This window comes from Poecilia formosa, unplaced genomic scaffold (genome assembly GCF_000485575.1).
Source record: "Poecilia formosa unplaced genomic scaffold, Poecilia_formosa-5.1.2 Scaffold46, whole genome shotgun sequence".
NCBI lineage: Eukaryota > Metazoa > Chordata > Actinopteri > Cyprinodontiformes > Poeciliidae > Poecilia > Poecilia formosa.
The window spans coordinates 2,590,866-2,612,953 of record NW_006799985.1 but is presented as its reverse complement, the minus strand read 5'-3'; the positions used below and the strand labels follow the sequence as shown (position 1 = coordinate 2,612,953).

The 22,088-nt window shown below is 37.8% G+C and overlaps 1 protein-coding gene across 10 annotated transcripts in view; it reads left to right on the top strand.

Moving 5' to 3' along the window:
- celf6 (CUGBP Elav-like family member 6) overlaps positions 1–20,473 on the top strand; it is a 154,533-nt gene extending 134,060 nt beyond the window's left edge. For 8 of the 10 annotated variants that reach the window (XM_016671532.1, XM_016671529.1, XM_016671531.1 and 5 more), the window contains 3 exons: positions 1,582–1,725; positions 5,708–5,857; positions 13,305–20,473. In XM_016671532.1, coding sequence (XP_016527018.1) covers positions 1,582–1,725; positions 5,708–5,835 — 272 coding nt within the window. In that variant the 3' untranslated portion in view covers positions 5,836–5,857; positions 13,305–20,473. Of the gene's footprint in view, positions 1–1,581; positions 1,726–5,707; positions 5,858–9,823; positions 9,926–9,960; positions 10,033–13,304 lie in introns of those variants that run through there. The other 2 variants (XR_001662109.1, XM_016671527.1) reach the window with 2 other exon arrangements.
- Positions 20,474–22,088: the final 1,615 nt, after the last annotated feature.

The following is a 22,088-nucleotide window of genomic DNA, read 5'->3' as shown; positions in this document are numbered from 1 at the left end:
CTGCTTTTTCTCCTTATTTCTCTTTTTGTGCTGTCATGCAGTGGCTTTCAGAAGTCAACATACTGCTGTTGAAAAAGATTATTTTGTGATTTAAAAACATTACATCATGAATCATGTCAAAAATTCTTCCAAGTTTAATGTGACATGTATCCTAAATTATTCAAAAAAAAAAAAGAATCTGTGAGGAAAACAACATTAAAAAGCTGTAATAACTTTGTTGTATAATACAAAGGTACCAGTCAGTAGAAGAATACAAACATCTGTGATTCACAACACATACTGTTTGAAAGCACTTGACAAAAAGAAAGTACATTCAAAAGTTTTCTATTTAAGGAAACCAAGCAGATTGCATCAAGTTTCTGAGTTGCAGCATTCACTCCTTCTGGCAATTCCTCATTCTGAGGATACATATAGTGACAACGGAAAGGAAAAGGAAAACCGGCTTTTAAAGGAAGAAACCTCCAGCAGAACCAGGAGTTTGCTACCCCTTACCATGTCAAGAAAAACCATCTACAGAAGTCAGAGGTTTCCCAAATGTAAACTGCAGCCACATAAAATAGGTGTTTTAACAGGCTTATATGTCAGATTAACTTAGATATGTTACATAGATAAATTAGACCCAAGTCCAGAGAGTCTAAAATACCAGACAAACTGTGGAAAACAGCACCATTTGTATACAAACACTATTATGCTATCATACTTGCATCACCATCCATACAATATAACAAATCAGCAATAGAAAAGGTTTATCAGATGCAAAGTTGTGGAGTGACCTAACCAGTGACCAGAACTAACTAATTTTTGGATTACCTGATAATTTGGATTTGGAAAACTTTTGCATCTTAGACGTGGAATGGTTACAGGCTAAATAATGTAATTGATTTAGCAGGTAATAATTAATTGAACAGGAAATAATTACAGCACACAGACAGAATCAGGTTAATTGTGAACACAATATATTGTGGCCTTTTTTATGTTTCCTTCTGACAAGACAGAAACAATAAAAGGGGGGAAGAAAGGTTATGTTCGTGGGGTAATATGTGCATTTTTATGTACAGTCATAATAAACATGTTGGTGAAATTAAAATATTACTTTAACTGTACTTGTATGTATGTATGAACACTTTTGGGCGTAACTGATTGCCATTTTAAAAGCAGAGGAAGTTTGTATAATAATTTATCATGATTTTTTTATTTTTTTTTTACCTCACAAATCCACAGAATTTTAGTAGAGGTATGTCAATTTTTAAGATGTAGCATATGTTATTACCAGCATATTTCCTTATGAACTGATCAGATACACAGGAAGTGTATAGCTCACTTTCAGGAAATGCCAGTGGCCATACTGTTATTAATCTATTAAACAGCAGCCTTCTATATGTTATTCAACTGGATTACACATAAACATAATTGGAATATTAACATAAATTGAGGTTTAACATGTAATCATTACATTTTTGTCTTGGTCATTTTGCAGATATATTTTTCCCACCTGTGCTGTTAGAGTCAGTCCATCTCTCACTGGGCATCTCCTGTTTATGCCTCTGTATAATCCTCCTGCTGTAATTCTCTCATCACCAGGGCCGGAAGGTTGCAACCTGTTTATTTATCACCTGCCCCAGGAGTTTGGAGATGCTGAGCTCATGCAAATGTTCCTTCCTTTCGGCAACGTCATCTCTGCCAAAGTCTTTGTGGACCGAGCCACCAATCAGAGCAAATGCTTTGGTGAGTCAAAAAGACACAATGACTGGATGAAAATAATAAACCGGGGTTGTTGTTGTTGTTTTTTTTGTTTTCATGAAATCACAGAGTTGCTGCATTTTGTGCTCTTCTCTAAAGATGCATCCTATAGCTTTTACACAAGGCAGCCACAGAAGGGATGTCTGTAAGCATTAAGTTAAACTTTGATTCTCTCAGTATCAAAGTTCAAACAACAGTTTAAAAGCAGTGCTATATGTAGATGTGTGCACAGATGGAGAGTGGGAGAAATTTAAAGCAATGCTTACTAATGCATCACATGAAGGGAAACCAAGCAGCATACTGTATGGTTGATAATTCAGATTAATAGCCAATGCAGAAAATAAGATCGACTTAAAAATCGTGTAAATCCCTGCAGACCTCTGCAGTATGTGGATTGCTCAACACAGAATTTGGTTAACACTCGGAAGTGCATCAAGCTAAAGCTAGGCAGCTCTAAGCCGCACTTAACAATTTAGTACATTATTAAGAGAAACGTCATCAAAGCCATTGGTGACTCTGGATGAGCACCAGAGATCGCCAGCTCAGGAGAGACAATCTGTCATGGGGAGAGCTATTTATTGACAAGCCAAGTGGCTGACACAGCAGCTCGGGTCAGACTAGACCAAAACTGAACACACCATCCCCACTAAAATGTGTCAGTGGTTGGGTCTTTCAATGGGGATGTTCTTTCTCAGGGAACCTCCTCAGACTGCACAGCATGGTGGATGGAACTAAATAGAGAACAATCCAGAGAGAAAACCTGTTAGTCGGAGAAAAGCCTTGACACTGGGACCTTTCAGTAGGACAAAAACCCTAAACGGACAGCCAAAGCCACAAAGGAAGGGCTTAGATCAGAGACGTGTAACAATAGCCTAGTCAAACTACAAACAGCATTTTCAAAGAAAACTGGTGGCAAGACCTAATAAAATAAATGACAAGAGACACTATCCATCTAGTTTGACTGAACTATTTTGCATGGAAGAACAGCCCACAATTTCAGTCCTAGATGTGCAAAGTTGATCGAGACATGATGTGGTGAAAGGAAATGGCTTTCAAATCATTATTGCAAGCAAAAGTCAGAAAAGTTTGCAGACATCTAGTTTCAACCCTCCTGAACCCCCTAAAGTTAAACCTTTGTCTTGGTGCATAAAGTCCAAGACAAAGGTTTGCATAACCTCAAAATGATACTACAGTTAGTGATTTTAACATGACAAGAGGTGGAAAGATTTGAACTGTTAGGAAGCTGGAATTTCTGCTCAAATTTTTCAACTAAATTTTATTTTATGGAGCAAATATTTAAGATTTGAACATTTTTTTCTCCAATATTATTGTTGTTGTTATGCAATTTCAAAGAAAAGCTAGACTGGATACCTTCTTGAAGTTTTCAGAGACTTTCCCCGACAGCCTCCAGCTGGGGGCCTCAGCAGCATATCCCATCCCCCTCCTCCTCTTTTGTTCCCTCTCCCACTCACTGAACCAGTTCATCTGGGTGGGGGTGGCACAGGTGGGAATCCATGGACTTAAAGAGATAATAATAGACTGGTGGGGAACTTGCTGTTGATTCAGTTGGACAGCAACACCCAGGAGACAACCAAAGGGAGAGAGAGTCTCCCATCATTGGCTTTCTATCAGTTTCTCTTCATCGTGGCATATCTGAAACTGTCTCTCTCTTCTTTCTCACCTTTCTCATCTGTCCATCTCAGGACAGGCTCTCTCTCTCATCCACTGCATGTGTTCTCCACTGAACATATGCCTCTCACTTACACTATCTGTCAGTCAACAAGGAAAGGGGCAAACAGGAGATGACCTCATCACTCCCACAATAGAGAGTAATTAAGATGTAAGCTGAACAAACGCTTATTTCAACTGGAAACTTCAATTCTCTCATTTATTTCTTTGAATAACAGAACCTTTGGAATATCTCAATTATTTCTTTGAATAAAAGTGCTTATCTTCTCAAATGCTGAATTATTGCATTCAAATCTTTACTTGCAAAACCTAGTTTCTCTGAAGCAGACGTGGAATAATTTCAAGATTGTGCAAGATGCTAAAAGGTGTTTATGAGAATGAGCAATCTGAACATGATTTTACAAAGAAATGTAGTGAAAGTTTTTAGGCTCTCAATACATGAGAAGCATCAGAGTCTGTTTAGACATCTTTCTAGTTGAGTACATCTATCTGTTTTGAGTATGAAGACTAAAATATGTGACATACATTTGGAAATAAGCACACTTGAGTCATTATTTTGTAAGCTCTTTATTACATTGAAAATAGCTCAAACTTACTTGGATAGGACTGGGAGCACTTGTGAAAGTTCAAGTCTTGACACATAATTGTTACTTGATTTAGGCCGTTCTTCAAGTGTGAATGTGCTTTAAACCTTCACGTTGTACCTTCAGCAGCACACATCAAGTATCTGTCTTGCTGGAAGGTGATCTGCTCCCCAGTCTTGTTCCTCTAACAGGGTTTCCACCAGATTTCCCCTGTTTTTAATGCAGTCCATCTTCCTAACATCTCCGACCAGCTTCCTGAAGAAAAGTATCCCGCATAATGAGAGATACTTTGATGTGCCAGTTTTCCTCCACTCAAAAATACTTAAAAACTAAATATTAAAAAATAATTGGGACACCCTACGACATTTAACATTACTGAAAAATGTAAATAATATAAACAACACTCCAAAATTATGGATAGATTGTAAAGTTTTCTATGAAATAAAAAACAGAGCAATTTCTGTTCAGAAGTATTTAGGGCACACCCACATTTAATTCCTCTTAAAACGGAAAAAAAAGAGGTTTGAAGACGCTTTGCTGCAGCAGAACCGAGTAAACTCACCATCATATAATCCATCATGGATTCTACATTTTTGTCACACAAAATCCCTGGAATTTACTTCTTATTTACCCCTTTCATTCCAAAGTTACTTTGAATTTTCATAACAACTATGTTGATTTTGTTTGAGTGTGCAAAGGTATCGCATGCTGGGTCTTTGACAGAAAAGAATATGAAAATGGACAGATCAAGAGTGTAATACTGCCACTGCAATGTGCACGTACTTTAAAGTTTGCTTCCTGCCTTTTGACCTTCAGATTTCTATCATTATTTTGTCACAAGGATATAAATGTAGAGTCTGCACATTCATTAAATTCAGGGATTGCAGGAGTGTGTGTGTGTAGGAGTGGGATCGCTACCAACTGACACGCCCTTTCCCTGCTCAGTTTGTTTAAAGGGTTTGTAAAGCAGCAGCCTTATCTCACCTACACTGACAAAAGCCTGCCCTCTACCCCCAAATTAAATTGGACCCATAGCGGTGTGATCAAATCAGCTGGCAGGCGGAAAATTCTGGCCGTCAATCACAGAGGTGTCTGATAAGAGGAGGCAAGGAGTCCCGGCGGGGGCAGCTGTTGGTTCACTCTGCCTCAGCACCTAAATGATAACTGCGAGCAGCAGGCACCTCCGTCCTACACACCTTGCTCCGAGCGTCTCATCACAACCCCGTGCCCTCTGCTCTTTACTCGGATAGATGCTCAGTCACACACACAAAATGAAGACGTATATTCACAGAGAGATGCGTTTCGTGTAAGGCTCAAACAATCCGGGTATAGCTGCTGCACATCTGGTTTGAGACATTTTTGTTGGATCTAATCTATTAAATATATAGATGTATATTTTTTTTCACCTCCTGGTAACAAATACCTCTTTTTCATTTGATTTCTAATATATCTGCTATTAGCCTTTGAGTTATTTTATGCAATCTTTTAAATTCAAAGACTTCCAATTAATCTACTAAAAAGTGAAACAAAGACCTATTGTTCTGTCATTGTTGAAAGTTCAAAAGGATTTTTTTTTTTTTGCTTTACTTTCATTTAACCTGTCCTGTGTTTTTTGTGTCTTCTCCCCTTCCTTTCTGTGTTCTCAATCCCCGTCCCTTGTCTCACCTTCTTTCTACTTTGTGGCCTTTTCGCAGGCTTTGTGAGTTTTGATAACCCGTCCAGTGCTCAGGCCGCTATCCAGGCTATGAATGGCTTCCAGATAGGCATGAAGAGGCTGAAGGTGCAGCTAAAGCGGCCAAAGGACGCCAACCGACCTTACTGACTCGTCTGCTGTCCATAAACAGGTGCGGTACCACTTATGGCGTAGCATACTATGGTACAATGACATTGCACTTAGTCATTTCTTGATTTACAACAGGAGCTGTCTCAAATTATCATGGGAACCATTCATTGCAAAGGATCTTTTATTTACTTTTTTGAGTGAGAAATTTTTGTCTTAGTAGCATTTAGTAATACGTTTTACCATTTTAATCATCTACATCTCATTGCCTCTAATCACTTGTTTCAGTTCACATCAGATGTGATAAAGTTTGGTAAAACTTAACTATTTCATTGAGATTTAACTTAATCTACGCACTGTTAAGACTCATGATATGACTGCAATACTTACATTGGAGGGTTTCCCTGCCAATGTCAAGCATCTTAAACTACTTTTACCTCCGTAAAGTTTAAGTCAATATATAATAGAATAGTAGAAACTGACACATTTATTTGAGCTATTAAATTCTGTTTACATATTCATAAGTATTCTTAGGCATTAAAATAAAATGCTAGTGACATCTAGTACCCCACTTCCCACTTCCAGCCTCACACCCATCCCATGACCCCAAAAGGATCTGTGAGTATAGACAATGGTTGGGTGGGTCATTATTAGCACATTTATTTTTGATACAATTGGAAATGTTGCATATTGTTTAGTTTAAGAATTGATCAACATTACAGGTTAGCTTAGTAGATCTTACTATTAGTTAAAAGCAAATATTAAATGTTAGATTAAAATTTGCCCCTCCGAATCAATAAATAAATAAATAAATACACATTTGAGATCTGAAGTTGCTCCTTGCTATCGTACATTTTCTACCTCAAAATCGACATGAGTGAAGACACAGCATCAACTTTGTCTAGAAGTTGACTCAAATGTAATGCCGAGCTATTTTGGGCGAAACATTTTTGCCAATTGGGATTTGTAACCTACAGCTAAACACTCCGAATCTCTTGCCAATGCTATGCCAATCAGTCAAAGTGAGAAAGCACAGCAATGTTGCCCCAGAGCTCCTTGTAGGTACAAATTTGATTTAATAAACCACAGAGAAAACACTTTTTTGTGTAACCTGATAAAAATCTCTAGAAGGTGTTTGTGTAAACATGAGCCTCTTAGAACTGAAGATTTTTTGGCATATTTGTAAAATGAAAACTTATGACATGAGACTGTTACCTTAGCAGTAATATTTTATGCATCACATTTATTTAATTATTTTTTTCCTTTGGCCAGTTATGGTTTTAATTTATACACAGGGCATTTGTTGAATATGTCCCTAAATGTTTTTAAATATTGTGTGAACATATTTCTGGTACTCCTGTGAAGTGCAACAGCAACTAAGGAATCATACTAAGCAGCACGGTTACCTTTCTGGGTGATCTTCTGGTTTTGCTTGCCGCCGTATATATCTTGATTACTTCACATTTTGATCCCAGAACATATGAGCTTTCATATATACCAATATAGACATGGCTTGCTCTTAGCACCAGGATCCCTGAATAGACTAATTTCACAGTGTCACAACTGATTCAAATAATCATCGCCCATCTGTTTACAAACCACAGCTGCCAAGCACAAAAATAATATAGATGCATGCTCTCAAATCCCAACTGGCAGGACTACTTTTCATTACAATAACATAAGCCTGGATTCAATCCCCCCATAAATGAATGCATGGTATTACCACTTGCTTGTTTTAGATGTGCCTCTTTAAAAGCCACAGGATGGCATATGCAGTACAAATGATGAATGCACCTTCTATCAGTTCCCTGACAGCATTTGAATGGAGCTATGGCCTGCTAATTGTGGAGAAGCTTTCAAAGCTGACACACAAAGAGGAAAAAAGATGGTAGGGTGAATTTGATTTATCACAGTCACAGGGACAAATGGTAAATATCCTGCGACTCTGCCGGATGACAGAGCAGTCATTAGGATATACTTTAAAAGTCACAAAGTAAATCCATTACCCACATTAACATTCCATCACTTAATCAGGAAGTGTGTTTGTGCCTGTTTGTGTGTATGTGTGTGTGTGTGAATATTTCAATGTCCTCCTTTGTCTTTCGTCCGGCTCAGTCCATTTCACTTTCTCTGAAGTTACCAGACCATTTCTGTAGCTGTAGTTTAGAAAAAAAAACAAACAAAAAAACAGCAAAACTGGCAACAAGCCAAGAAAAACACTGAGTCCATTTTTTATTTGTGTTTATTTTTTCAAAGTTTAAGGTTTTTAGTTTCTTAAAGGACAACAACGATTACAGGAACATCTCAAAAAATGTGAAAATTATTATAAGTTAATTAACTTTAAATATTAAAACACTATATATTCTAATAATACACCAAGAAATATATTCTAAGTGGTCATTGTTAAGCTAATAAAAACCAGGAAAATTGTTTGTTAAATTTTAAAAAGTACGTAAGACTAACAAAAAACATTTTAAGTACAGAAATACTATATTATGTTCAACATAATCAAGGAAAAGACTGCTGTGCAGTTATTTAGCAGACAACCACTGAGATCCTCCACAAGAAAAAAGCCAGAGAGATCACAAAAGCACCTTACTTGATCTAAGAGAAAGAAAGAGAGAACGATTTCTGTCCCAAGGTCCTCTCAGATTGAAAATTGTGCATTTCATTTAAAAATAAATGTAACGTAAGAGAGATCCACAGAATCAAATATACTTGAGGTCCATTTTAAGGTTCCCACTGTCAGTGATGAGTTTGGGAGCCATGTTCTTCTGGTGGCAGTTAATTGAATTTCATCCACTCCAAAGTCAGCACAGCTATCAACCAAGGAAATTGTAGAGGACTTCTTGCTTTCGTCTAATGAAAAGAGTAACAGAGATGCTGAAATCCTATTCCTGAAAGATATTGCACCTGTCCACACTGACAAAACCATCGATGCCTGATCTGATGGCCTTAATATCTCTGTGCTTGCCTGGTCAGCAAACTTCCCTGCCCTTAATCGTGTAGCTTCTCTACGGGGTTTAGGTCAATAGGAAGAAAAGAGACACCAGATCCAACAATGCAGAAGAGCCGAAGGCCGTTAGACAAACCTAAGCTTCCTTTACACCCACAAAGCCAAAGGGTGATCACCTCCAAGCCACCAAATGATTCAGCAATTCATGCAAAAGAAGCTTCTACCAAGTATTAAGTTCAGTTACCTTGTAATGCTTTTCATTTTTCTTTTAAAAACTTATTTTTTATCAGTCTTGCATAATATTTTACTTTCCTGAAAAACTTAATTTAGGGTTTTCATTAACTGCATGCCACAGTCATCAAAACTAACAAAAAAATAAGAAGCTTAAAATGCATCACCCTGTGTGTGAGAGGATTGAGTTTCCCTATTTCAATTTAATTATTTAAATTACTTTTTAACATTCTGATTTGCAGAGATGCACATCGACAAACAAAATATTGAAAAAGAGCAGTAACTTGTCTATATTGTTTTTTAATTCAGTTATTCCATAATCTCAATTGCTACAAATGCAAACTGCAAAATGCTTCTTTATAAAAAAAAAAAAACTTCAATATGTAGATAAGTACAGAGGCTGCTGTTTTCTCTGACTCTGACGATGTTGCTTTGAAGTTGAATTAAAAACAAGATCAGACAGCATTCTTCTCTTCTGGTCTCAGGAGCCTCGCTACTCTAAAATTCCATTCTGTGTCTTAAAGATAAACTTAATGCAAAAAAGCAGTGAAGCACTCACTGTACAGCCACCCTCACAGCAAACAATGCAAGGCAAATCCAATTACTGAAGACAGGACAAGTTTCTGAAATATGCATTTCTGCCTTTAGGGTTATCTTTGTGAATATAAACGTAAATTCAACCTCTTAACCTGCAAATGTTGTCAGTTTGGGAATGTTTTACCACCAGACAGAAGAACAAATAAAAACCTTTTTGATGTTCTGTGCTGAGCTGAATATCATTTGCTCTGTTGTACTGTCTGTTTTCTAGTTTAATGATCATAATGAATACATTTGATTTGACAGGCAAAATAAGTGAAATTGTGGCGCACAAACATACAGGGGGTTCTTTGAAATCTGACTCAAGGAAAAGAAAATCCCACTGTTTCTTTCTTTTTTTTTTCACCCCCACCAACCTGGCAACCTGACATGGCCAATCACAGTGTGAGGTGGCCTTTCTCCGCTATAGCCACACACCCCACCGACACCTGTCATGGGGCCAAGTTCCCACAGCTGTAAGTTGAACCCATGGTGTCATTTTCTTCTGGATGACGTCATGTGGTGGGACTGTGACTGCGTTGCATGACGTGGCGTTGGTTGACATCTCTAAACTCTATCTCTTTATATTCTGCCCTCCTTCCATATATATATTATATATATACTTTATATTGTACATTGGCAGTTTGTGGAGTGCGGTAGTCGATGAATTTCTTGGCTGGTACCTGTAAAATGACATGCTGACTGGTTGGTTTGTTGATTATAACTGGAAGTGGCCTTTAGCTCTTTGTGCCATTGTACCGTGTACCTTGTCCTCTTGTGGGGTTTGTGTGTATGGATGTACTGTACTTTTTATTTTTCTATCTCTTTGCATTCATGTCCACAGTGTCCTTCTTTCACAAAACCCTAAATTTAATTTTGCAAAAAGGACCTTTTTCTTCATCCACTCAACAGCTGTTTAGATGGGAAATACCCAGGGTGACCCTTCGTTCGCGTAACCGATTGCATTCCCTTTGTGTTTCGGTGAATGTTGACACTACACCTTTCTGTGCATTCCTTCTACACGGGGAATTCGTCTGCAAAACCATTTTGTTTGTCTAACATAAGAATAATTTCCTATTTATTTATTCATGAGGATGCAAAGCGAAAGAAATAAAAGAGATGAAGCAGACCTGTAGACCCACATAAACAAAATCAGTTCCCTTAAGATACTCTAAATGTTGACTGGTTATCATGCCACTTGAACTTTCATGTTGTCACTTCTCAACCACAGATCTTAAGGGATTTTTCTGCTAATCTGCATTGTATACCAACACAAATAAGTAACATAATTGTGAAGTGGAAATGAAATAGCAGATGGTTCTCAATATTTTTTTAATAAAAAATCTGGACTTGTGACATACTTTTTGATCAGCCTCCCTATGAGAAAACCACCTTTACTCCAAACCGCTGACATTATCAGATTTCTTCGAGTGTCAGTGAACATCAGTTTTCAAGTCTTGCCACAGACTCAGCACAGTTTAAATCTGAACTTTGAACCATTTCCAGCATGTACTACACACGTGTCCTTTGTGTGGATATGGTTTGATCGAAACCTCTCCATTGTGGCTGTAGTGACTTTAAAGGGTGATCGTTCAAATGACATATGTACATCTGCCCTCTCAGGTCTTTTGGAACCACTAAAAGATTTCTTTGAGAATTGCCCTCTTTTGTTCTAACTGACCAGAACATTTTCAGGTGCACCATGTTTTCGAAATGCTACATTTAAAGGCTGCGCATTGCGAAAATTTGATCAGATCTTGATCAGTTTATGATAATCAATGATCGGACATGTAAAAAACTGAAATGTAGGAGGTAGAACTAAAAATACATTAATCCCACTGTCATTTTGATAATATCTAAATCCTTTACGTCCTCAATAAAACAAACATGGCCACCCTGAATTTATACGATTTTTAATATTATAAGCAACGCTAAAAAGACTAATGCTGATCTGAGAGAATAAACTAAAATACACAGATGGAAGAACATAAAAAATAGATTAAAATTGACCACAAATAAATAAACTGGAATTGCACAGTACTAATAACAATCATGAACGGAAAGAAATGAAGTGAATGTAGCAAAACCTTACAAACATTAATAACAAACTAAGAAAACCAACACCAATCTAAACTGAAACACCCAAGTATGTGACACATTTCCTTCATTTTACACTTTACAACTTTTCAGTTTGTCTTTCACATAAAACCTTTAATAAAATATATTCAAGTTTGTCGTCACAACACAAAATATTACAGTTTCACGTGTATAAATGACATTGCGCTGTAGTTGTGTTTTTATATTTTTACCATGTCAACAGATAAACAAATTCCTATTTTCTGCTGTTCAAATGTCACACAACTTGACATGTGGAAAACTGACAGCAAACAGATTCACAATGAAAAAGGTCCTTTCTTTGCAAGTTGGTTTGTTGATGCACCCAAGGCCATCCTGAAAGGAGTCATCAAATTTCCCTTGCCCTGTTTCAGAAGAGCTGCAGGCGACTCACCCTCCTGTAGTTTTTCTATTCACTGAACTCAGTGGGAGGGTGGGGAAAGGGGTGCGCAAACAGTGAGAAATAAAGTTTTCTGGCCTCAACTCTGATGCTCAAGTATGAGGAGTCTTTTATGGTGCATTCTAAGAAGGTGGTAACATGCGGGTTTTAATATACCTTCTAAAGAAATAAAGAATTATTGTTTATGATCTGACACACTTGGTGTTTGAAATAGCCTTCAAGGAAGCTCTTTTCATGTGGAAAAATAGATCAATTTTAAAAACCGCTGTCTGTTTGATTTGTGCTACACATAAAGGTAGAAATGCCCTTATAACGTACAAAAGAATGCATCTGTAATTGGGATTGTTAGAGCCATATGTCACTAATGGCTGGGCTGGCTTTGTTACTCGCAACAAATAATTTTGAATCTAGGCCGTGTGTCAGAAAAAGCAGATCTATTATGAAACTGTAACAAGCTCATTTACAGAAATGGAAAGGTAGAACAAAGAGAGCACCCAGGCGTGTGTTCCCGTCAGAAAGTCAGACCCTTTCATGTTCATTCCCAGAGTGATTTGCTGTGATTTTGCTTCCTTTCTTCAAACTGCATCATAGTTCACAACATATTAGCCCTGATGGGCAGTAAACATATTCTTTTATATCCAAAGCTTAGCAGCTCCAACACATTCAGTACTGGTGCATGATGTCAATCCAACACATAGACAGGGAAGGGTTTCCAAATTAGAGGCCATTTGTTGACATGTTCACATTTCTTTTCTAACCATCGGTTTTCTGTCACTCTAATTATTACGCGGTTTTAACTCTCTTTAACACTTGTTTTCTCCTTTTTATCTCTCATGTTCTTTTGTAGTTTTTTTTTGTTTGTAGGGAATTAACAAAGAGATGAATGACAGCAATGTCTCAAGCAGCTTTTCTTTTCCGAGCAGTAAAAACCCAGTCAGTTTAAATTAGGCCTTCCTTGGATTAGTGCTGTCACAGTGTAGATGTCTGTTCCATATGGTTTTAACACAGATCTCCCACCCCACCTCTAGCCCACTTATTTCTGGCTGTGATTGACACACTGTTTTTTTTTTTTCTTCTTCTTCTTCCCGTCTGTTCCTCTCGCTGTTGGCTGTGCCTGTCAGTCTGTGTGATAACCAGGAGCCAGCAACCCTGAGCATGTTTGCTACAGCCTTCCTGAATCCACTCACCTTATTCTTTCCTGTCTCTTTCTCTTTTCCTCTCTCTGTGTCACAGGATGAAGGGCCACAACACCTTATTTCCACAAGTGCAGTAAAAGTACAAAGACTCCTCGTTCTGCTACATATCATGAAGAAAGGGTGGTCCCTTGATCCTCCTGGAAAGCCGCTGAAAGATTGGGTGACTGAAAGAAGGATCCCAGAGTTGTTGTTTTTTATTATCATTTTAGTTTTTTTCTTTCTTCGCAAATGCCTCTCTTTTCCCTTTTTTGCTTTGGCATCTGTGGAAGAAGATTTTTTGCAGAGACCAACTTTTTGCTGCTGTTTTTTAGACATGATGAAAAGAAAAAAAAAACTTTATAGACTCATTATGCTCAAAGCATGCATACTGACACAGGATACAGATAAACTCACTTAAAGAAATATAAAAAAAATAAAAATAAACCAAACATACAAGAAATTAAACAAGCTGCACTTAATGAATGAAAAACTAAAAAAAAAAAAAAACTCTGTACATGTATAAATACGTGCAAATGCCAACACAAGAACTGAAGCAAATCCATGCGTGTGTGCGTGCGCACACACACACACTAATATACACACACACACACACCAGCCTGCTGCCATTTTGGTTTTTGTGCCTACACAGGTGTTGTGCTCTGTGACAGGGCAAGCTCTGCATCGAAGTGGAAAAACAAGAAGAAGAAGAAAAGGAGAGGAGTGGGGAAATCCAGGATAATTTACATGCATCATTCCTTAGGAAATAGGGACCAAAGGACTAAATGCTTTTTAAAAGATTATAAATATATAAATATATAAATATATATTTAAAAACTCATACCTTGTAGCTGCAAGTATTTACTCATAGTGGAAAAAAAGAATCATTAAATCAATATCCAGTGGCTTACTGTAAGAACGAATAAAAGAAAATGGAAATAATGTATTAAAAAAAGACATGGAGTCGTAGTATAGGGGCTGATCTTTTGCTCTGGATGCTGATTTTAGCAGCAGGTTGTAGAATAGTGATGTAGACTAGAAAAAAAAGTGCATTTGCAAATTTTTGCTGTTGTTAAAACAAATCATTTAATTTCCCATTAAAAGTTGGTGAAAGAGGGAGTAACAAAAACATTTATCCATGCCTTTGGATGGCACATGTTCATTTTTTTTTCTTAGATGTAAAGGTAACAGCCACTGGATATCCCACTCATCATGATGTATAAGGCACTGTACTCTCTGACAGCTAAAGAGACTGATCTAGCAGACTAAAAAGGAAAACAAGAGACAAAGAAGACTGAACTCCGTGATGTCTGTGACGGACAGCGTGCAGATATTTAAGGCTTCTCATTGGCCTTTGTGTTCAAGCGACAATCCACTGAAAAGACCAAGTCAAATGGACATGGGGTGTCTTTTTCTTCCCGCTCTTTCTGTTCATTCCCCTTGACCTTTTGTATTGCATCATAAACTGTATATTTTGAAGCCACACATGACTGAAATGAGATGGATAAAATGGCAGACAGATGACCATGAAGAGAACAGCGAAAAGGCACGAGAGGAGGAGTAGGGCAACAGCTACTGAAACTGCCAGCAGAATGAACTGTGTTTAGCAATGAACTAACCTTGTGGTTCTCTACTCAAGTTAACGCCGGGGAAAAAAAAAAAAAGCAGGGACTTCTGAATGACAAGCCTAGGCTATCTGTGTCTAACGGAGGCATTGCAGTTTAGAGTGACAAAAGTTTCATCTTATCTGTTAGCAGATAAAAATAAACACAAATGTAATCTAATAAATTCAAGGAGAAATAGGGTAGGCTTTTAAGGCTCATTTAGCTCAGCTGAACATAAATTATACGAATCTTACTTTAAGCATATTCCCTGACCATTTTTCCCCCTTTATACAACATGGAACTTATGAGAAAAAGCTACTACTTTAAACAGACTAAATCTATGAAATGTAGGAACTACTCATCGTCCTCGCTCAAGTCATCCATAGCTTTTCAGAGTAAAGCACTCTACTGCTGTCACTTTTTGATTTAGAGTCCTGTTGCCTTTTTTTTTGACTGTTTTAGAGCTGTACATGTGGACTCCTCTGTAAAGCCCGATCAATATGTTTGGAGTCGGGGAGGAGCGCTGGTTGTTTTCAGTCACTATGAGCACTTCCTAATTTGCTCTGCAGAACACCAGCTCGCATCCTTAAACCAGCCCTTCTGAGCACTGACAGCTGGCATTAAGAGGCAGGGCAAGGCAAGGAGTCGAGCAGAAAGAGAGGAAATCAGCGGCTTATCACATTTACATCCTTCTTAAGTGATGCTTCATGGTTGTTGCAGCACAATGTTGCTGACAAAATTAGAAATGGTAGTCAAGCCTTTGGCGACAAATATTATGGATCTGCGATGTATGCTTCCGAAGAACCTGTATTTATTTCCAAACAGATCATACTTCCTGCTTGGACTCCTCCTTCTTGCCTTTTCTTTCCTCAAGATTTTGACACAACAACGCGGAGAGGTTAACCAATAGAAGTGCCGGCATATTCCATATTTCTAATGCTCCACCTCTGCCATTTAAGTGGGCTGAAGGTCTTGATCCAAGCTTTGTCAACCACCTCGTCTTATTGTGACTTTTTTTTAATGTTTGAACATTACATACACCCTTTCAAATCACAGCTGTTCACCATCACCCCACTGATTTTTTTTTAACCTACTGAGCTACTGCCGGTGCTCACTACACTTCAATTATCTCTTGCACTATATTAAACATGTTTTTCACCATTCCCTAATCACACCGCAATCATAAGCCTCTATACATTAGCAGCAATGAAGTGAAAAATCACAGGGATAATCACCTAGACCCGATGACGGCAGAGATGGTTCCCAACATGCACATGGGTGACAGAAGGAAGATTAGTGAGAATTATGTCTGTGCCTACTCCTTGGCAAGGCTGCTGACAGCTGACCTGGCATCACTAACACAGCCACATTTACCAGGAGAGTGGATGGGGAATGCGAAACAAAACAATCCATATTGGCCTTAAAATCGCAGAGCAGATTGGCAGTGCCAAAAACTAAAATAGTAGTGCAACGTAAAGCAAAGCATTAGCTTCCCCTGCTCAACAACTGTTCCAAAAACAGTTGCTTATAAAATGGGTCAAAACCAACAATTTTGTGGGAAATGTCCAATCCCGCTCTAGTAGCAGCTGAGAGTCCTGTGTATCCGCAACAGAATTGCTTCTCAGCGGTTGGCAATAGAGGTCAACCAATTTTACAAAACAACTTGCTCAGACTTTTTTTCTTTTCCCTCCTTCTATTTCTGCTAAGAGACCTCCAAAGCACACTTTTGCTCAACTGTAACATAATATGCAGAAGCACAGCTCTTCAGAGAAGAATGATGTCCAACAAATTCTTTATTTTGTAATGGAATTATTACGTAAAACTTCTTCTTGTACTTTTTCCCTACATAACCTTTGGTATAAATGCCGAAGAATGCATGAAGTGGGTTAGAAAAAGGCTGCATCCTCCGAACAGTTTGTGTTTATTATCTGTTTGAAGCAGAAGCCGTCACTTGGCAGAGCAATGTTCAATGAGCAATTGAATGTTCCATGCTTGTCTTGGCAATCCCTAAAATACACTCAGTAACATAAATCTTGCATGCACGCTCCACTGAACTTTTCCGTCTTAAATCAGATGCTGTGGTGTTTCCTCTCCTAATAGCAGGTTGAGTCCCCAGTGAGCCAAAATCCAGCCCAGCTTAGCCTCCTGCTGTCTAGCTTGGCTGATAGTGCAACGTTCATGTAGCATGTACCTGCTATGCCAGAGCTAAATTAGGAAATGTGAAACCAGCACTTGAACACTTTTAACAAGGGTGGTCCGATTACCTTTACACCCTGGGAAGGATGGCGCTGAAGTGTTGAGCATTGAAAGCAGAGACAGTGGCGTATGTGCACTAGAGCTACCAAAATGAGACAGAAAGTTTGTTTTTAGAGTTTTACATTTTGCTTGTTGAAATTTTACGTCTGCTTCTCTTTCAGTCTCTGAACCCTAAAAAGTGTCAACTGCTAAGTTACCAAATTGTAATTTTGCATATTCCCTGAAAGTTGATATTGGTAAAGGTTAGTTGGGACTTTGTCTCTAATAATATAGAACTAAGTAAAAGTGTTCATACAGCTTGAACTTTATCAGAATTGCTATGTTACGACCACAAACTTCAAAGTATTTTGTTCGCATTTTTCACATACAATGCCTTGCTGTGCATTCATTATGAAGTGGATGTAAAAGCACACATGATTTTCGATATTGTTCTACAAACTTAAAAACTCTAAAGTGTGGAGTACAGATGTATTCAGTCCCTCCTCAAGTTAATACTTTGTAGAATCACTGTTTGATGCAGTCACATTCAGAGGTTTATTTCTAACAGCTTTGCACATCTGGCAGACTCTGTCTGCCTGGAATGGGTCATTCTATCACATTAATATGCTTTGACCAAAACTACTGCATTGCAGCTCAGCCTGTATGTTCAGGTTTGTTGCCCTTTGGGACATTGAGCCTTTGCCTCAGTCTCTTGCGACCCCTAACATGTCTTATTTTCTAGCCCCTGCCCTTAGATCCATCTGTCTTTCTATGAACTCCAACATATTACCCTGCCTAGTGAAGTAAAGAATTCCCACAGCATGATCCAGCCATCGCCATGTTCTACGATGGAGACCATTGATTTCTTTTCTGATTATTTTTATCAGGCTTGTCAATTTTGGAAGATACTTTAGGAGATTTGCGTTTCTGACTTATTCTTTCCAATTTCTAGATGACTGATCGAACAGTGCTTTGTTGTATGACTTAACCCGGCATCAAGCTTCTCCACAACTTTATCCCTGATCCGTTTGCTGTTCGTTAGTTTTCTTGATGTTGTTGTTTTTATTATTTCTAACAAACCCCTGGGATCTTTACAGAACACTGTAATCAAATTACACACAGCATACTAAAATTTACACAGATTATCAATTATGTGGTATTTGAATGAATGTGGTTGCATTGAATTTATGAGGTGTATCTTTATAATGGGGTTGAGTGCATTTGCACTGCTCATTTTTCACATTTAAATTCACACACATAAAAAAAAAAAATCACAAATAATCCCGATAAACCTTAGTGAATTTGTAGTTGTTGGGTGAAAAAATGTAGAAACAATCAGGAGCGCCATAGTACTTCTACAGCTCACTGTGGTGTGTCATCATCTATGAAATGAAATATTGCTTTGGCTCTGTTTTGCTCTCTTAACAAGAACTTAAAAAAAGGTTTCTAAATTGATGAGATGTTTTAGCAAGGAAATAAGAAAGATGCATGCATATTATTACTTACAAGGCTTGTTGTTTAGCGTTGCATATATTCTTGGAGGAATAGAGTGGAATATGAATATCCAACCCACTGGGTGCATAACACTCTGAAATAGCGGTGATTGTCAAGGAAAGGAAGCAAAATGTAATTGACTGAAAGCAGAGAGATAATTAAAGGAACCTGTTGGACAGGAGGGAAGAAATTAATGCCTCTCATTTAATAGCTGCATTGGGAAAGAGCTGTTCCATCGTCTCATTTTGGCACCTAAAAGGGTTTTACTCTGGAAATGGAATTTTGGATAGAAAAAGATGGTGGGTGGGAATAGTGGAAACAGGCACTGGGTGGTGTCGGTGTGGGGGGTGCTGCGTGCTTAACTGAAACTCCACAAAATCGCTCCCAATGCTCAGGGCATCAGGCACAATGATGTCATGATTAGTGGAGAGGTTCAGAGCCTTGCCTTACCCCTGATCCTGAAAAGGTCGAACAGACAAATAGGGAGACAGTGTGAGGCAGCAGAGGGGACTGATGTATCAACAAATTCTCAGTTTGGACCTAAATGGTGATAATTCAATTTCAAGAGTAACAAAAACACATCTTAATATCCAGCAGAATGCACAGAAAAAGACTGAAGGTGCGTGTGGCAACATTTAACAACACCAAGAAATAAAGGTCAAGACTTTTTTTCTGTACTTCTTAATGTAAATAGCCTTTGAAACACTAATAAGGGCAAGGCTCTATAGCAACTTGTGTTGAGAAGCTCAACTCTGTGGGACAATGATGTCACTATAAAATGTATCCACAGCAGTGCAGGGATTTAGGAGAGTTTAAGTCCTCTTAAGCCCCTTAGGTTTGGGCTGTGAACATGCATCCTACAACCGTAAGCGTCGGACCAAGGCTTAGAAATTATTTGACTTAGTGTCAGACCTAAGCCATGGCCCCAAAGTGATCCGTTAATTAAGATTCCGTGTACACCGTCATGTCATGATTTTTCTGACAGAAGAAAGATTGCCAGTGCAGTAATTGGATTAGTCCAATTGGAGCTGATGAACAGATATGGCAGTGACAGTAGAGTTCATCCATCTGTATGAACGCTCCGCGCTTGACAGTTAGAGGCAAAAAAGGAGAAGAAGACATCAGCTACGAGTAGACTTTTAGAAATTAATCACAAGAAAAAGTTTAGGCTTTTGCAGCAGTTACAGAGGCTTTTCCTCTCCAGGTACCAGTTTGTTTAGCATGTACATAAACCATTTTGGATTCAAGCATTTATTACACAAGGTTTGAAACTATACATAAATGGTTAGGCTGACACTGGAGGAAGGGACAAACAACAAAGCAATCCCAGCAGAACCCCTTATTGCTTGATCCAGTCTGCCACTGTTCTCCTAACCAGATAGCTGCATTATACCTGTACATACAATATAGCTTATTTTTAAATTCTGTTTCTCTTTCTTTATAGGTCGTACATTAGATTATGTTCAAACGTAAAAAAAAAAAAATAAAATAAAAAATAAAAGAATGGCTAATATATTTCAGTGAAACTGAGAAAAGGAACATATTGAATAATTTATCAAAAGCAGAAGATAAAATGGTTTTATTTCTTGTAAAGTGAAACACTGTTGTTTAAAAAAGGAGGATTTTATACTCATATCAGTGTTTCTTTATTTTTTTCACTCTGTTGTGTTATTAACCGCTGAAGCTGGGCAAACCCGTTGTCACAAGGTTTAATCGGATATCCTTTGATCGTTTTTCTTTATTTTTTGGGCCGTACAATCCCTGTGTGAAATCCCCTGTGGATGGACGAGTTCAAAGAGATTTTTCTCTCTGAAAGCTATTAAATCAATACAAGAATTAGCAAACTGCACTGTAAAAGGATGATTGATGGACCTGGTCTGTGGATTCAGAAAAAAAAGAGTTTATTGCACAACTGAGTCCTAATGGTTTAGGGGTTGTTGGAAAAAAGAAAAAAAAAATCTTATTTGAGACCTTGTGGTGTTTCAGAGCAAAGAAAATATAACCTCAAACAAAACAAAGAGAAAAGGAAAAAAACAGACAAAAAATATCAAATTTTGCCATCCTATTGGTTTTGGGACCTATGCTGTCATACCTTAATGTCTTTTAACCACTGTTGGTGTCCTGTAACAGTACGCTTTTTATGTCTTTATTCTTTTCAGGGTTATTTGTCATCATTGACATATCTCTGAGTTTCATATTCTCTGCTCCTTCCTAAGGGATGTTTCAACCACAGCTTCTTACTTAATGTGACTCAATCCACTAAAGACACTGTGCCAACAGTAGATCATGTGACACCGCTTTGCTCCAGTCGAGTCGGTTTGTAAAAGTGAGTTGGGAATTCTGCCTTAAACCCAGCACTACCTGTGAAGAGTGGTCAGACACTTTATTCTGAGGATGCCAAAATCTCTTTAAAGCAAACATTTAGCCAGATTCAGTTTTAGCCTCAAGCCCATTGTGACACAAATAATGGATGTGGTTGTCCACCTCCATTTCCATTGGTTACAAGGACCAAAATGTAAACAAACTCAGCTAGCTGAGCAGTTTGCTTCAATCAAAAGCATTCATTGAGAACCTTTAAAGTGTTCATTATTCTACGTTCATACTTTTTGTATTATAAATCATTACATTCCCAGCTTCACTATGTAATTTCAGTTTTTATTAAATGTTCACAATTTATTATAATTTTCTTAGGTATTTTAAAAATAATCATGTTTGTTTTGTTTTTTTTTCCTTTGATTTGAAAGATTTTGAGCTAATGTTTCTGCTTTTTTGTTTCAAACAGAAATGTAATTTAAATACCGCTGGCTGGGGCCCGTTTCCCTGGTTCGGGATGATATCTCCCATAGTGATCCTGAACTCTGTAGTTCTCTAGTTATTATATTCTGCTTAGACTAAAATAAAGCACAGTCCTGTAGAAGACGAAAACTCTTTTGTCTCTGTTATTTATTCAAGGCAGCCTGTTAAAAATGCATCTTTAAGGTATGGATTTATCATGTCTTGTGCAGAGGTTTAAATGAGTATGTGTCCTAATGTAACATGGATTGCAGAGGGCATGTCATTGTATTAATTGAGCTAACAGCTCTAACCATATCCGAATACCAAATTAGACAAGATGGTTAGTAGAGAATAGTTTAAAAAGGGAGAATAATGCATAATAAATGGGAGGGAGATTGAAAGAGGGAGGGGAATAAATTGTGAATTGATTAAAGGGAAATGGATATTCAGCTCTTGTCCTCAGAAGATTTTACAGTAGAAACAATATCAGATTCTATGAGTACTGCTCGTTATCATCTGTAACTAAGTAGGAGGAAAACAGTTAATCAAAGCCTCTTACTTCTCCAATGGAAAAGACTACACTAAAAAATGCCATATATAAGTGAGAAGAGTCGTTTCTCAGTGTTTTCTGGTTTCCTCCCACACACCATGCAAACTGTTAAGATAAGTTATTGCTCACTGATGATTCTGAATAGGATAAAAGACGGTATTTTTATCTCTTAGCAATAATTAAAATC